The 16,644-nt window shown below is 47.3% G+C and overlaps 1 protein-coding gene across 3 annotated transcripts in view; it reads left to right on the top strand.

The window, feature by feature from the left end:
* The window catches only part of SFMBT2 (Scm like with four mbt domains 2), a 196,453-nt gene that overhangs the window by 30,738 nt on the left and 149,071 nt on the right, over positions 1–16,644 (top strand). For all 3 annotated transcript variants that reach the window (XM_044991443.1, XM_044991434.1, XM_044991452.1), the window contains exon 3: positions 11,308–11,402. In XM_044991443.1, the coding sequence (XP_044847378.1) occupies positions 11,308–11,402 (95 nt within the window). The remainder of the gene's footprint in view (positions 1–11,307; positions 11,403–16,644) is intronic.

Below are 16,644 nucleotides of genomic sequence, written 5' to 3'. Positions count from 1 at the left end.
CACCTGAACCCCAAACAGCAGTCAGTTGAGAATGATTTAAAAAAAAAATCATTGTGAATTGTGTCAGATCTGGGGTGGTGACTGAGAGTGGGAACGGCTCCTTGTGATGGCAGTGGTCACTCTGGAATGCCCCCTTGTGGGTAGGTGTGGGGTTGTCATACCTTCCCCTTCATCATCTCTTCCTGTTGTCCATCTCTGTCTGCCTGGGCCTTCTGTGGCCTAGCCCTCCGACCCAGTCACTTAAAAATTCAGTCAATTTCTGGGGTGTCCAAGTCTAGCTGTAAATGGTCAGACCCCAAGCTGGCCACTTTGAAGTCCTTTCCCCTGGCTTCCCTCAGGCCGGCAGCAAAGTCCTTCCATCTCACCATGGGAGTGAATGGAAAAAAAAAATCATCACACTCTTCTCTCCAGAGTAGCAGGTCTCAGGATTTCTCTCTGGCCCTTCAGTAGAGCTCAGAGCTACAAACAAAATCAAGCACTTGAAGCATCTTCTGCCCTTCTCTGGGCCCTCTGAGCTTCTTGTCCTCCCCTGTTTGGAGCTGGGTTATGAGGTTAGCTAGTTGCAAGGCTTTTGCCAGCTTCTCCCTTAGCAGGCCCCTTTTCCTAATTAGCCATCAGGCTTCAGAGTCTTCAGCAGGCCAGCCTTTCCCTGCTGATGTCTCCTGGTGTCTGCCCTGCTATGTGGGAGGAGGCCGTATTTATACTGGTCCCCTTCTCCCAGCTCATTCCCCATTGGTTCAGGTGGAGAAGGGAAACCTTGCCCCCACCCTCTCTGCAGGCTCTTGGCTCTGGGCCCTTAAAGAAACAGTAATATGGCCCTAAGTGGATCAGCAGTGAGTTCTGGGAGCAAGGGTTAAAGAGTTGGGGGTGCAGGATGTGTTCTTGTCCATTGTGCCAGCTGAAGGTAAGAGTCCAGGCAGGGACAGATACATCTTGGAGAAGTATGTGCTGTTGACACAGATGGTGTCAACAGGAGAGCTTTGGCTTTCTTTACCATCGGATGCTATTCTGGGAAGGAGGACTACTGGGAAGAGATGGAAACCAATGTGGCTCCATCAGGAGCTCTTTAATGACCTGAAAATCAAAAAGGAGCCCTACAAAAAGTAGAAACATGGACAAATTGTTAAAGACAAGTATAAAAGAATAGTGCGTGCACATAGGGACAAAATCGGAAAGGCTAAGGCACAAAATGAGATACACCTAGCAAGGGGCATAAGGCAGTAAGAAGAGGTTCTACAAATACATTACGAGCAAGAGAAAGAGGAATGAAAGTGTAGGTTCACTACTTAGCAGGGAAGATGAGCTAATAATGGAAGACACCAAGACAGCGAAGGTGTTTAATGCCTATTTTGCTACTGTGTTCACTAAAAAGGTTGATTGTGACCAGATGTGTAACACAATTAACGATGACAACAAGGGGGAAGGAGTGTAAGCCAGAATAGGGAAAGAACAGGTTAAAGAATGTTTAAATAAGTTAGATGTATTCAGGGTGATAGAGCCTGACGAAATTTACCCTAGGGACTTAGGGAACTAGCAGAAGCAATCTCTGAACTTTAGTGATTATCTCTGAGAACTCATGGAGGATGGGTGAGGTTCCAGAGGACTCATCAAGGGCAAACTTAATACCCATTTTCAACAGGCAGGGAGGTGGGGGGTGGAAAGGAGGACCCAGGGAATTATCGACCAGTCAGCCTAACCTCAATTCCTGAAAAGATAATGGAGCAAATGATCAAACAATCAATTTGTAAGCACCATTGAGCATAATAGGGTGATAAGAAATAGCCAACATGGATTTGTTAAGAACAAATCATGCCAAGCCAACCTAATTTTCTTCTTTGACAGGGTTACTGGCATACTGGATGGGGCAGAAGCAGTATATCTGCTATATCTTGATTTCAGTAAGGCTTTTGACACGGTCCCCCATGACATTTTCATAAGCAAACTAGGGAAATGTGGTTTAGATCAAATTTACTATCAGATGGATGCACAACTGGTTGAAAGGCCAATGAGTAGTTATCAACGGTTTGCTGTCAAACTGGGAGGACCTACCAAGTGGAGTCCCACAGGGGTTGGTCCTGGGTCTGATACTATTCAATATTTTTCATTAATAATTTGGATAAGAGTTTATAAAATTTGTGGATGATACCACACTGGTTGCAGGCATTTTGGTGGACAGGATTAAAATTAAATTCATCCTTGACAAATTGGAAAATTGGTCTGAAATCAACAAGATGAAATTCAGTAAAGACAAGTGCAAAGTACTGCATGTGAGAAGGAAAAATCAAATATACAACTACGAAATGGGGAATGACTGGCTAGTGAGTAGTACTGCAGAAAAGGATCTTGGGGTTACAGTGGATACCAAATTGAATATAAGCCAAGAATATGATGCAGTTGTGAAAAAGGCTAACATTCTGGGGTGTATAAATAGGAGTGTCCATATGTAAGACACTGGAAGTAATTATTCTACTCTGTTTGGCACTGGTGAAGTCTCAGATGGATTATTGTGTCCAGTTAAGGGCGTCACACGTTAAGAAAGATGTGGCCAATTGGAGAGAGTCCAGAGAAGAGCAATAAAAATGATAAAAGATTTAGAAAACCTGATCTGTAAGGAAAGGTTGAAAAAACTGGGCATGCTAGTCTTGAGAAAAGAAGAATGAGGGTGGACCTGATAAGTCTTCAAATAAGCTAAGGGCTATTATAAAGTGGGGGAAGGGGTGCTCCATTATTCGCCATGTTCACTGAAGGTAGGACAAGAAGTAATGGGTTTAATCTGCAGGTAGTTAAGCACTGGAATAGGTCATCAAGAGTGGATGTAGAACCCCCATCACTGGAGGTTTGAAGAACACGTTGGACAAAGACCTATCAAAGATGGTGTAGGTTCATTTGTGCAGCCTCAGTGAGGGAGGATGGAGTAGATGAGATCCCTTCCAGCCCTACATTTCTATGATTCTTCCCCGCCGGATCCTTTCCTGTGTCGTAAGCAGTAAGTATTTCCATTCCTCAGGCAGTCACTGGCCCTGGTTTTTGTGGAGTCCTTTGTGACAACACTCCAGCCAGGAGAGGAAAAACAGTCTTGTTGTTTTGCTCACTTTCCCTGTCCTTGCCTCCATCTCCCTTGGGGAGAAACAGGCCTCACAGTTTGAGGAAACTCTGGTGCAGACATCTGAGAAACCAGCTTTTAGTGATGAGCTGCCAAGTGTTTAACAAGCGGTTCCCACTCTGTTCCCTTCCTTAGCCTGTGAGAAATCCCACATGCTCATAGGGAGGAGGGCTCCGGGGACAGGAATTCAGTTTTCCCCCTGTTTAAGCTAAAAGGCTTTCCCAGAACCACAAGCAAGGGGGAAGGCAGCACCGCCTGTTAAGTGCACGTTACTGGGAAGGGTTGTAGGAGGCAAAATTGTATTGGAGCATAGCACAGGTGTTGGTGGTGATTGGGGGTAGGGGGGTCAGAAAGATCCTGGCTAGATGGGACTAGAGGAGAGAGATGTAGAGAAAAGACAAGGCGGTGAACACTGGGTAGGGGAATATACCTTATGTTTACTGCATTCTGGAGCGGCTCTTGGGCTCCACAGAAGTATTATTTCTCAGCTTGTTGCTGTCGTGAAGTTCCAAGCAACCTGCTGGGCTGGGTAGGGATGATAACTTTGAGGTCGTGAGCAACCATGGGCCACGTTGTTATTGTTGACATCTGTGGTCCTAGCTAATGAGTGAATTTTACTGAATTCCTAAGCATCTCTTTTCAAGCTTGGTGGCATGAGCTGATGTCATGGGCTTATGATCATGCTGCCCTTCCCATATTGTTAATGGAGAGGTGGTGGTTGTGGTGATGGTGGGGTGGGGAAGATCCTGTCTAGATGGGACCAGAGTAGAGGGGAGGGATGTAGCATGGAGTTCTGGTATAGAACTATTGTTCTTAAGTATGCACACAGAAAACCCATGCAATGAGTAGAAACATCACCTTCCCCGCTCTTCTAAGGACAGGTAGCAGATTACAAGAAAGGGAGGCACTCTGCTAATGTGTGTATTAAATTCTCTGAGCATGAACGAGTGATTTCCAGAAACCTGAACAGTCAGTCAGTTTCAGCTGAGTGCTTATGGAGATAATCAAGGTGCTGTCTCTTCTCACCAGTCATTCTGGCTTCTGATGCTCACCGGCTATTACACCCAAAATCATCACATAAACTTAACCCAGTTTCTCATCTGTAAAATGATCTGAATTTATCTGTCTAACTAAGGTACTTACTCGGCTCCGATCACCAAAGGATCTCAGGGCTGCCGGGGGGTGGGGGCAAGAGGGGCAATTTGCCCTGGGCCCTGCAGGGGCCCCGCGAGCCCTGGCCCGGCGGCTGTCCGGGTCTCTGGCGGATTTTGACGGCGGGGGGCCCTTCAGTGCTGCCGAAGATGCAGAGTGACTGAAGGGCCCCCTGCTGCTGAAATGCCGCCTAAGACCCGGATCGCCGCCGCGTGAGTACAAGCGCCGCAGCTCCCCTGCTCCCGCTGAATCCTCTGGGCGGCCCTGCAGGATCTGAATGCCTCACTACCTTTAATATATCTGTCCTCATGCCACCCTTGTGACATACTACTATCCCCATTTTACAGATGTGGAACTGAGGCTAAGTGACTTACCCAAGGTCACACAAGAAGCCTGTAACAGAGCAGGGGCTTGAAGCAGGGTCTCTCAAGTCCTAGACTAGTGCCCTAAATGCTGGCACATCCTTCCCTCAGTTTTCTATTTCCAGATTGGAATCCAAGACAGATCTTTGCAGTCCAAAGCAGACTGCGAAGAGTTACAAAGGGATCTCACAAAACTGGGTGACTGGGCAACAAAATGGCAGATGAAATTCAATGGTGATAAATGCAAAGTAATGCACATTGGAAAACATAATCCCAACTCTACATATAAAATGGTGGGGTCTAAATTAGCTGTTACCACTGAAGAAAGAGATCTTGGAGTCATTGTGGATAGTTCTCTGAAAATATCCACTCAATGTGCAGCAGCAGTCAAAAAAGCAAACAGAATGTTGGGAATCATTAAGAAAGGGATAGATAATAAAACAGAAAATATCATATTGCTTCTATATAAACCCATGTTATTCCTACATCTGGAATACTGAGTGCAGATGTGGTCGCCCCATCTCAAAAAAGATATATTGGAATTGGAAAAGGTTCAGAAAAGGGCAACAAAAATGATTAGGGATATGGAACAATTTCCATATGAGGAGATATTAATAAAACTGGGACTTTTCGGCTTAGAAAAGAGACAACTAAGGGGGGCTATGATCGAGGTCTATAAAATCATGACTGCTGTGAAGAAAGTAAATCAGGAAGTGTTATTTACTCCTTCTCATAACACAAGAACTAGGGGTCACCAAATGAAATGAATAGGCAGCAGGTTTAAAACAAGCAAAAGGAAGTATTTCTTCACAGGTCACACAGTCAGCCTGTGGAACTCTTTGCCAGAGGATGTTGTGAAGGCCAAGACTATAATAGTGTTTTTTTTAAAAAGAACTAGATAAATTCATGGAGGCAGGGCTATCCTTACACAGCTGCGTAGTTTGCGTATGGGTAAGGCACCAAATTGCCCCAGATTTCCTGGAGCCCTGTGCAGCTGCGTGCTGCTCCAGTGGCCAGCCCGATCCCCCGGCCAGCTGAGGCAGCCAGAAAAGCTGCCCCTACTCCTGCCCTGCGCCCAATCCACCCCTTACCCATAGCCCCTGTCCCTGCTCTGCCCTGCCTCTTCCCACCCCTGCTCTGCCCGAGCCCCGCCCCCACTCCATCCCTTCGCCTGAACTCCGTCCTCGGGGACTGTAGCAGGGATCGGGCGTGCCCTGCACTCACTGGGCGGCAGGAAGTGTAGCGACCTGGCCCCAACCTTCTCCACTCTGCCAGCTTCCAGCCATGCCTCCGGCTTGTGCTGGGGGGCGGTTCTCTCCTACCCCCCGCAGACCTTCAGCTCAGCCTCCCCCTCCCCCACATAGGCCTGGGGCTGTGTAGGGCATCACAGTGTCTAGGGATGGCCCTGAATGGAGGACAGGTCCATCAATGGCTATTAGCTAATATGGGCATGGGTGGTATCCCTAACCTCAGTTTGCCAGAGGCTGGGAGTGGGTGGCAGGGGATGGATCACTTGGTGGTTGCCTGTTCTGTTCATTCCCTCTGGGGTACCTGGCATTGTCTGCTGTCGGAAGACAGGATACTGGGCTAGATGGACCTTTGGTCTGACTCAGTATGGCCATTCTTATGTTCTTTCATTGATAAAGTAACATAACTAGCTAGAACATAGGAATAGATACAGGATAGAATCAGAACTGCTTAGCTGTGTGCCTTAGACTCTATACAGCTAAGAATTAAAGGGAGTTATCCAACAGATAGGTTGGTAGGGAATTTGGGCTTTCTGAACAAAGGATCCAGGTTCTTTTTTCACTCTGAGGTTTTTCCCATAGTCACATGGCCTATAGTGTTAACAGTGAAGTCCTAGATGGCTGCAGGTTTATTGAAGTACCTTTAATTTCTATGGCATCTATCAATTGATGATCCCAGAGCACTTCAAAACCATTGAGATGGTAGCAGCTCATTACTGTTTATTTTGTTTGCACACTGAGGCCCACACGAACGTGAAATGTAAGGTAGATTAGACAGGTGTGACTGTTTCACCAAAAAAGAACCTAGAGCAAAAGGATCCATAACTGAAACCCACCAATGTAAGCACATCATAAAATTAGCCATCACCCAGTCACCTGGGGTGAAATCTTGACACCCTGCCCCTTGGAATAAATGGGAGTTTTGCCAGTGACTTCAGCAGCTAAGTTTTACCCTTGGAATGTTGATTTGAGTACTGGTAGATGGTATGGCTTTGTGAAAACCACTCTTTAGAATGATAATAATTATAATATTATTAAATACTTTTCATTTATATAGCTCCTTTCAATCTGAGGGATTTGAAGCATTTTACAGAGATCAGCAAAAATTGATTTTGGAAACCCAGGCACAGAAAAAGGTTACATGACTTGCCCATGGGCACACAGTAAATCACTGATAGAGTTGGGAATAGAATGTCCTGACTCTCTGTTCCTGGCCTAACTCCTAGGCAACCTGACTGTGGTCGCAGCCGATGCTACTGCAGAACTTCAGGAAAGAAACAGAAACAACACAAGGTTTTGGGGAATTTTCAGTCCCTTCCATTTCTCTGTAATGAAACTGAGCAAAACAAGACACTGAACCCATGATAAACGGGTTCCCTGATTTTTTACAGACACAGTAAAAGTAATTTCTTGATAAAGTCTGTAGAGGAATCCGCCTTCTGCTGTGTCAGAATGAAATGGAAGGACTGAGAGTAAAGGCCTGAAGTCTCTGCAGCAGGAGGGGTGCTCAGCCCCTGGAGGCCCTCCATCTCAATGTGATTGGGTATACAAACCCAATGTGGACCCAAACGTGTTAAAAGGCGATACTGAGCCCTGTTAGTCCCCACCCACTAGGCGTGCTGAGCCTGCTCCAGGAGCTCAGGCACAGGTGCTGGACAGGCTGCAAGAGAGAGGAATCCTTCTCTGGGAAGCCAGTCAGAAGGTTGAGCCTGAGAGGGGCACCTCGGACAGGTAAGGCCCACAGGCAGAGCCTTCTCCAGCCACCACCCCCTTGAGAACGAGCAGCACCCTGGTCCATTTGGCTTATTTGTTTATTTTTTTTGTAAGTAACTGACTGTTTGGACTATAGGGGCCATGCCCCAAACTGAAGGGATCTATAGATAGGAAGTGGTCCAGAACAGCAAACATAGACTCTCTGCAGGGAGGACCTTGCCACTGTTGCTTCCCACAGGGCCCTGGGCTGGGACCTGGTGGAGAAGGAGTGCCTGGGTCTCGCTACCACAACCCCTTAAGGGCTGACACCCAAATGTGGGTGGAGGCCAGAAGATTCCTGGCTTAGGGTCAGGAACCAGGTACCTCTACCATCCTGATGGCAGCTGGAGGTCTGGTGCAATAACTGCTAGGTGGCCTGGCCCTCCAAGCAACCTATCTGGCTCAATCTTGCCCTTTTTATTTTGATTTTTAAAACAGATACTTTTTAGGTGTGTCACTGTACTGCACCCATCTTACTACTGAATGCAAAGAGAGCCTGATTTCTTAGCTCAGTCTAGTGATGCTTAGGGTATGGGAGATCTGGGTTAAATTCCTAGCTCTGTCACTGACACATGTGACCTTGAGCATTGTAGATTTATATCCCAGCTTGCCGCACAGTAAGTGTTTTGTGTAGACATGACCATAGAGTCATTAGATTTTAAGGCTAGAAGAGACCACTATCATCATCCATCCTGACCTCCTGCATAACACAGGTGATGGAACCTCACCCAGTAGTCTCTGCCTCAAGCCCATCACTTTTGTTTGGGTTATAGCATCTCTTTTAGAAAGACATCCAGTCTTGAGTGCTGGAGATTCCCCATGTTCTTAGATAAGTTGGTCCAATGGTTCATTACCCTCCACTGTTGAAAAAACGTGTGCACCTTACTTTCTCGACTGAATTTGTCTAGCATCAGCTTCCGGCCATTGGATCTTGTCATGCCTTTTCCTGCTAGATTGAAGAGCCACCTATTATCAGAAATCTCTTCAACTGAGTTATTCCTGATTTACACCTATGTAGTTACACCAGGTTGAAGTAGCACAGGTGAGGGAGAATCATAGAATCATAGAAGATTAGAGTTGGAAGAGACCCCAGAAGGTCATCTAGTCCTGCTTAAAGCAGGACCAACCCCAACTAAATCATCCCAGCCAGGGCTTTGTCAAGCCGGGCCTTAAAGACCTCTAAGGATGGAGATTCCACCACCTTCCTAGGGAACCCATTCCAGTGCTTCACCACCCTCCTAGTGAAATAGTGTTTCCTAATATCCAACCTAGACCTCCCCCACTGCAACTAGAGACCATTGCTCCTTGTTCTGTCATCTGCCACCACTGAGAACAGTCTAGGTCCATCCTCTTTGGAACCCCCCTTCAGGTAGTTGAAGGGTGCTATCAAATGCCCCCTCACTCTTCTTTTCTGCAGACTAAATAAATCCAGTTCTGTCAGCATCTCCTCATAAGTCATGTGCTCCAGCCCTCTAATCATTTTTGTTGCCCTCTGCTGGACTCTCTCCAATTTGCCCACATCCCTTCTGTAGTGGAGAGGCCCAGCAGGATGCAATACTCCAGATGTGGCCTCACCAGTGCTGAATAGAGCGGAATAATCACATCCCTCAATCTGTTGGCAATGCTTCTACTAATGCAGCCCAATATGCCATTAGCCTTAGCAACAAGGGCACACTGCTGACTCATATCCAGCTTCTTGTCCACTCTAATCCCCAGGTCCTTTTCTGCAGAACTGCCACGTCGCCAGTTGTTCCCTAGCCTGTAACAGTGCATGAGATTCTTCCGTCCTAAGTGTAGGATTCTGCACTTGTCCTTGTTGAACCTCATCAGATTTCTTTTGGCCCAATCCTCCAGTTTATCTAGGTCACTAGGGACCCTGTCCCTACTCTCCAGCGCATCTACTTCTCCCCCCAGCTTAGTGTCATCTGCGAACTTGCTGAGGGTGCAGTCCATCCCGTCATTCAGATAATTAATGAAGATGTTGAACAAAACTCGCCCCAGGACTCAGTCTTCATAACCCAGTATTCAAAAGAAGTTCTAGTGTATTTAACAGTAAATAGGGCTGTGATTTCTTCTCTGAACCCCTTTCCCATGCTGGTTAAGATTAGAAAACCCAGCTCTGCTGTCATCTTTTTTTTTTCTCAGATGTGTGTCTGGCTACATCGGCAGCAAATATAACCTATTCCTTTTCCTTTTAATAATGAGACATTCCTCTTACATGATATAACTTTCGGATCTTGAAAATGGGAGACCTGTAGCAGTAATTGCAATAAATTAACCCTGCCGTTTTCTTCATAAAACTGTCTGGGGAGGTTTCTTCATTCAGTTTGTCATGGGGCACTTTAATTACATCATGGCCATGCTGATGAATGCTTTGGAAGGAAAAGGGTCTCTCAGAGTTTGCCTGATAAATGCTTATTGCAGTGCCTCACTATTAGACTGTAAATATTTGCTCTGGGTTGAAACCGTTCTTCCAAGATTGCCTGGAAACATTATTTTAAAGTAAAATAAAAGCAATCAGATTTGGCTGATTTTCTGTAAGTGCAAGAAGATTTGTTTGTAATTTGTATTATTTGTATTTCAGCAGCAGTTTGACACCTTAGTCCCATTTTGCTAGGGGCTGTACAGATATGTAGCAAAACCTGTGAATAATTATGGATCTTTAGCTGTGGGATGGAGTATATAAGGGTTAATCCAGAGGCCTGAGAGTCAGAAGATCTAGATTCTGTTCTTAGCTCTGCAGCTGATTTCCTGTGTGATCTCATGCTAGATACGAAAATGGTCTGTGCCTCAGTTTCCCCATCTGTAACATGGGGGTAGCATTACATAGCTCATGGGATGTTGTGAGGATCAGTTAATTGTACAGTGTTTTCAGGTCTTCACATGAAAGATGTGGTAGAAAGGCAAAAAATTATAAGTAGCTGTAATGGGAAACTGGGAGATGGCACCTGAGTTCCATCATCTGGCTCTTCACAGCCACAGCAGAGCTCCTGCTTTCAAAGCTCAGCTTCTGACTAATGAAATAAAAGCGGAATTTCCCCTAGTTGTTAGCATTATAGGGCCTATGATATGCAGTTGAGTAATTCTGATTCCATCCAGCAAAAGGCAGCATTGCACATAGATACAAACCTCTTTGTAATAGTGCACCCAGTAGGGGGGCAGATGCTAACGTGGTGTAAATCTCTATCCCTGCATTGGCTTCAGTGGCAGTACTGTAACTTACGGCAGCTGAGGATCTGGCTCATGGCCCTTAGTTCAGAAATGCATTGGGGCATAGACTTTATTATTTGTTTGGCATGTTTATCCACTGTACTGCACAATGTTCACTCACGGTGACTGATGGAGGAGACGTGAAAGTTTAATGAGAACATTATAAAAAGAGTTGTGAAATAGTGTGGACTCTCTTGCACTGCCGGGTACAGTGGTTTCTGTTCGCTCACCCAACTGGCCCACAAAGGCAGAGTCTCTGGAGGCGTAACTGCTAAAACCAGCATACCAAATAATATCTTGGAAATGCAGTAAAACCCATGGAATCCAAATATGCATAACTATTAAACCAGTGGGTTTTTTTTAATCTTGTGTGGAGGTTTTACTGCCTGCCAATTTCCCACTTTTGGCTGATACCATTGTGTAGTTTATTGCCTGCATTAACCATGTTCTAATTTTATGTTGCTTTTTCCCCCACAAACAGATGAAGGTTCTAGTATCGAGGAGACCGACTTCAACTGGGATGAATACTTGGAAGAAACGGGAGCAAGCGCTGCTCCTCACACCTCGTTCAGACACGTACGTACTTCACTTGGGCCTTGAGAAAGTTCTGTGCCCTTCCTCTTTTCATTCTGATTGGAGAGGGTCATCCTGGAAAATTTAAAGGCACGGCTAATGGCTCTTGAGGAAACATCATCACCAAACTTTTCTCTCTGCCTCAAATTTCTTCCTCCCAATCCAAAATGCTGGAATCCTTTCCCTCTCCTTCTGAAATCCTCTTCCTTCTCCGGTTGAACACCTGTTCTCATGCCTTTCTTTGGGTCCACTGGCTTCTCTCTACTTTGGATTCAAGCTTCTCATCCTTACCCCTTCTCAAGGCCCTGTACTGCTTTCCTCTTGCCTACATTCAGCTCTCATTCCCTCCCACGCCGCATCCTGCATCCTTTGCTTCTCCCGCCTCCTTGATCCCTTTAATTTCTTCCATATTACCCCACCACACAGAAACTGCATGCACGTTGTTCCTTCCAAGCCCTCCTTCAGGCAGGCCTCTTCTGAGAAGCCTGTCAATGTTAAATAGCCTGGTTACCATGGAATGCCTCCTCTCAGCTCCAGAAAACGGTGTCTCTTGCAGTGACAAGCTATCAGCCTACATCTCAGAGAAACTCTCTGGTAGCAGAAATGGCATCTTGGGGCACCTGAATCCGTACAACCGTCATAGGCCTGAGGATATGATACCTTCCCTCATGTGAAGTTGGTTCATTCGCGCAATGGAATTCTGGAAGCACTGTGGTAAAACAGCCACCGTCTGCAGCTCTGGCCCCATGCCCGTCTTGGTTTGTGGAAGAGCGTTGAGAGCACCTGGAATCCCTATGGACTGAGCTTGTTGCCACTTTCTTTGAGAAGGGAAATCTATTGTGGTCCCAGAGCACATCACAATTCAGCCAGTACTTAAGAAACCATTGCATGATGCGACCGACCTCTCCAGCTGCTACCTATTGTCTAACCTCCAGTTCCTAAGCAAACTAACTGGGAAGCTTAACTCCTAGATACTGCCAATATCCTGGACCCCCTCTCAAGCAGGGTTCAGGTTAGGACATGGAACAGAGATGGCCCTGAGGGATGATCTCGTCTTGGCTATGGACAGGGTTGTATGCTCATGCTCTTATTGCTAGACCTTTCCATAGCATTTGATATAGTCAGCTATAAAATGGTGCCATCCCACCTCACAGTTATGGTGGAATTAGTGGGTTTGCGCAGAGGCGAGTTCAGCTGCCCCTCTCAGGCCGCTCTCAGAGCCGTGATGGGCACCTGCTCCTCTATTTCCCCAGCACTCACCTGTGGAGCCCCACAGCATTCCTGTCTCTCCCTGTCCCATTCGATACAGATGCAGCCAGCCCTACTACATCTTCTCCTCAGATGCAAACAGCACCATCTCCCAGCTGCCTGTACAGGGGCCTGGCTGAGACTGGCTCCTGGATGACGCTGAACCCTGCAAATGATGAATCGACGTTGGAGGGGAGAGGCATGCTCTTTGGAGAATCCTCAGCATGAGTGTTCACCTGGCCTCTTCCTCTGGATACTCAAAGAGCGACGGTTGCAAAACGCTCCCAATTCCACCTATGTGAGGCAAGGAGATTGCAGTCCCTCCTATCAAATTCCAACATAGCCAGGGTTATGCGTTAGACTCGCTGGGGCCAGGGCAGAAAGCTGAAGCCCGAGCCCTGCTGCCTGGGGCTGAAAGCTGAAGCCCAAGTAACAGCTTCATGGGCTGCCGGTGGTGTTGGGCCTTGGCCAGTTGCCCTGCTTGCTACTCCCTAACGCCAGCCCTGGCTTTTAATCTAATGGATATGCAGGAAAACAGTTGTTATGGCACAGGAGGACCATGGAATTTCTGTAGCAGGTTGAGAACCCCTGCTCTATGGCATTGGCTTGGGTTACTGTAACGGGTCAGACTCACCCCTGCGGCGCCTCCTGCTGGTGACTCTGGGGAATTAGCTCTTTCCAGCCCTGGAGCGCCCTCTGCAGGCCGGTGATCCACCTGTTTGCTACTGGCCCCGTGTCCCTCCCAGGACCCCGGTGGCCCTTTAACCTTTAATTGGGTTTCCCCTTCCCAGGGGAACCCCCACCCTACTATCCCCACTTCGCCTCAGTAGTGGCTACTGCCCAGTCTCTATCTAGCCCCCGTTCGCTGGGGCAGACTGCAGTAGCCAGCACTCATCACAGGCAAAGGGGGTTTGGACCTGCTGCCTTGGCCTACCCCTAGGTTGCCCCCTGCAACCCCCAGTACCTTTTGCCCTATGCTAGGCCACAGCCTGGGGTTTTCTAGGCTGGAGCTTCCCCAGCTCCTCAGCCTTTCCCCAGCCCTGCTTCACTCTAGGTACCTTGTCTCAGTTCCCTGCAGCCAGGCCCATCTCCCTCTAGAAACAGAGAGAGACTGACTGGGCTCCTGGCTCACAGTCTTTTATAGGGGCCCGCTGTGGCCTGATTGGGGTGTGGCCCAGCTGCGGCTACTTCCCCAATCAGCCCAGCTTTGAGAGCAGCAGCTCTCAAGCCCTGCCAAGCCGCTTTTAAACCCCTTCCGCCCAGGAGCAGAGGTTCACCCTGCTACAGTTACCTAGGGGCCCTACCTCATCCTTTGTGATTGTGACCTTCCCCAATGGCTCCGTTCCACTGGGAGAATGGAACTGTCAGCCTCAGGGGTGAGACTCCTGTATAGCGGCATGTGCCCCTATGAATCTGGAACTTTGCTCTCAGAAGAGATTGGGGACCCTGGAGCCTCCAGAGAGAGAGACAAAATCCACGTCTTCAACCCACCCTTTGTATAGTTATACCACACACACACACACACACACACACACACACACAAATCCCCTGCTCCCCAAAATGTCACAGTCTGGTCATTGCTGAGAGGCGGAGCGAGAGAGATCATTACAGCTTAACGTGTGTATTTGATCATTCTACGAGGTGCTCAGATTCTGTGGAGTTGGTCACTATCGAAGGCCTGGTTTACACTAGGGTGCGGGGGTCGAACTAAGGTACGTGACTTCAGCTACGCTATTCGCGTAGCTGAAGTCGAACTACCTTAGTTCGAAGTACTCACCCATCCAGACGCTGCGGGATCGAAGTCTGCGGCTCCCCCGTCGACTCCACCTCTGCCGTTCGCGGTGGTGGAGTTCCGGAGTCGACGGGAGCGCGTTTGGAGTTCGAACTATCGCGTAGATTAGACGCGATAGTTCGAACTCCGAGAAGTCGAACGCTACGCGTTGACCCGGCAGGTAAGTATAGACCTACCCTAAGATCCTAGCTAGCAGGGCCACGGACCAGCCCCGAGCCACGTGTGCAGTTCCTGTTGACGGAACGTGAATGCCTAGATGCTGGACAAATGTACTTGTGGTATGAAAATAATTAACTGATGCAACTTGTCAGTGCTTAGACTGCAGTAATCATGTGTGAGGCAGGTAAAGGAGGCGTCTTCCTAACTCCAGAGGGGCTGCATTCCTCTAGACTAGCAAACCACGGTTACAGTTGACCCCTGGATCATTTGGTTGAAGCCCCCAGGCAGTTGTTTAGTATGTGTATTACTGTAGCACCTAAGAGCTCTAGTCATGGGCCAGAACCCCATTGTGCTCAGCACTGTACAAGCACAGACCAGAAAGGTGTCCTGCCCCCAGGGGCCTACAGTCTAAGTATAAGACAAGACATGGATTTAGGCAGACTTGTATTCCTCTTCTGTATCCATATTAGGTACTTATGTCACCTATTAACAGCAGTTTTTAACACATGTATCCTCACAACATCCCTGTCAGGTAGGGATGTGTTATTGTCCCCATTTTAGAGAAGGGAACTGAGTCACAAAGAGACTAATTTGGAGGAAGTCTGAAGTGGTGCAGGGAATTGAACTAGGGTCTTCTAAATTTTAGGCTGATGCCCTAACCAGGGGACTAACTTTCTTCCGAGCTTGGGAGGGAAAACTGGAGATAGCAAAAGAACTCGTAATTGATACAGAAAGTTAGTGCGTAATGCATATCCTCAGTTTTAACTCCATTGGTTAGGAATGTCCTACAGCAATGGGTCTCAGCCTTTGCCAACCGTACCCCGTAACCCTAACTGTACCCCTTTCAGGAGCCTGATTTGTCTTCCTTGCCCCCAAGTTACACGTCACTTAAAATCTCCTTGCTTACAAAAATTAGGCATAAAATATAAAAATGTCATAACACACTATTACTGAAAAATTGCTTATTTTCTCATTATACCATATAATTAAAAATAAATTGGAATATAAATATCATACTTGCATTTCAGTGTACCATATATACAGCAGTATAAACAAGTCATTGTATGAAGTTTTCGTTTGTACTAACTTTGCTAGTGCTTTAGGCAAATATCTAGATGAGTTGATGTACTCTCTGGAAGACGTCTGAGTACCCCCAGGGGTACACGTAACCCTGGTTGAGAACCACTGTCCTGCAGCATATGTATTGTATTCTCTAGTTTTCCTCAGGCAAGTTGCTTGGGACCCAGTCCCGCTTCTGTTGACATCAATGGGAGTTTTGCTGTAAACTTCAGTGGGAGCTTCTTGTCTTTAGCCGTCTGTAATAGCGGCTGGTGATGCTGCCTGTGCCGTCTTCACCAGGGTATTAAGAGCTTTAATCGGCTAGAGCATGGACCTGCATCCAGTGATGTCAATGGAAGCATTATCACTGACGTCAGTGGGGGCAGGATTCGGCCCAGAGTGCTTGTAAAGGGCTCTGAGATGGTTGCATGTGTGGTGTTTTATACAAATTATTATAATTGTGGCCTGGTCCTCAGAATTGCTCTATACCTGAGAGGTAGAATTACAGGTATGGAGCACCTCTGAGGACCAGGCCTCAATTATAAAGCACCTCACACGCAACCAGAACGGGGCTTGTTATTTACCTGGTGGAGCTGTGTGGTAACAAGTTCTTTGCATCATACCTTGGCTTTCTCTCCAGCTCAAGCGAGTCTTTAGTAGTGGCACATAGGGCTTGTGCTGGCCCTCTGCCTGGGGCTGATTTTCACTCATTTCCAGTGGCCGTGCTTAAAATTATTACTGACATGACAGTCTCACCTAGAGGCCTAACTGAGATCAAGGTGCCACTATCTACAGGTACATCGTAATAGACAGTTTCTACCCCCAAAGAGCTTTTGTTCTGAATAGATGAGGGTCAGAGGCGAAGTGACTTGCCAAAGGTCACTCAACCAGTCAGTGGCAGAGCTAGGGATAGAACTGTGGTCCCCCGAACTGTTACTTAGTGCCCTGTCTGCTAGACCATGCCACTATGCGCCTAAGAATAGTGCC

The sequence above is a fragment of the Mauremys mutica genome, chromosome 1 (genome assembly GCF_020497125.1).
Source record: "Mauremys mutica isolate MM-2020 ecotype Southern chromosome 1, ASM2049712v1, whole genome shotgun sequence".
Taxonomy (NCBI): domain Eukaryota; kingdom Metazoa; phylum Chordata; order Testudines; family Geoemydidae; genus Mauremys; species Mauremys mutica.
Note: the sequence above shows the minus strand (reverse complement) of the source record. Positions and strands in the feature narration are given on the sequence as shown.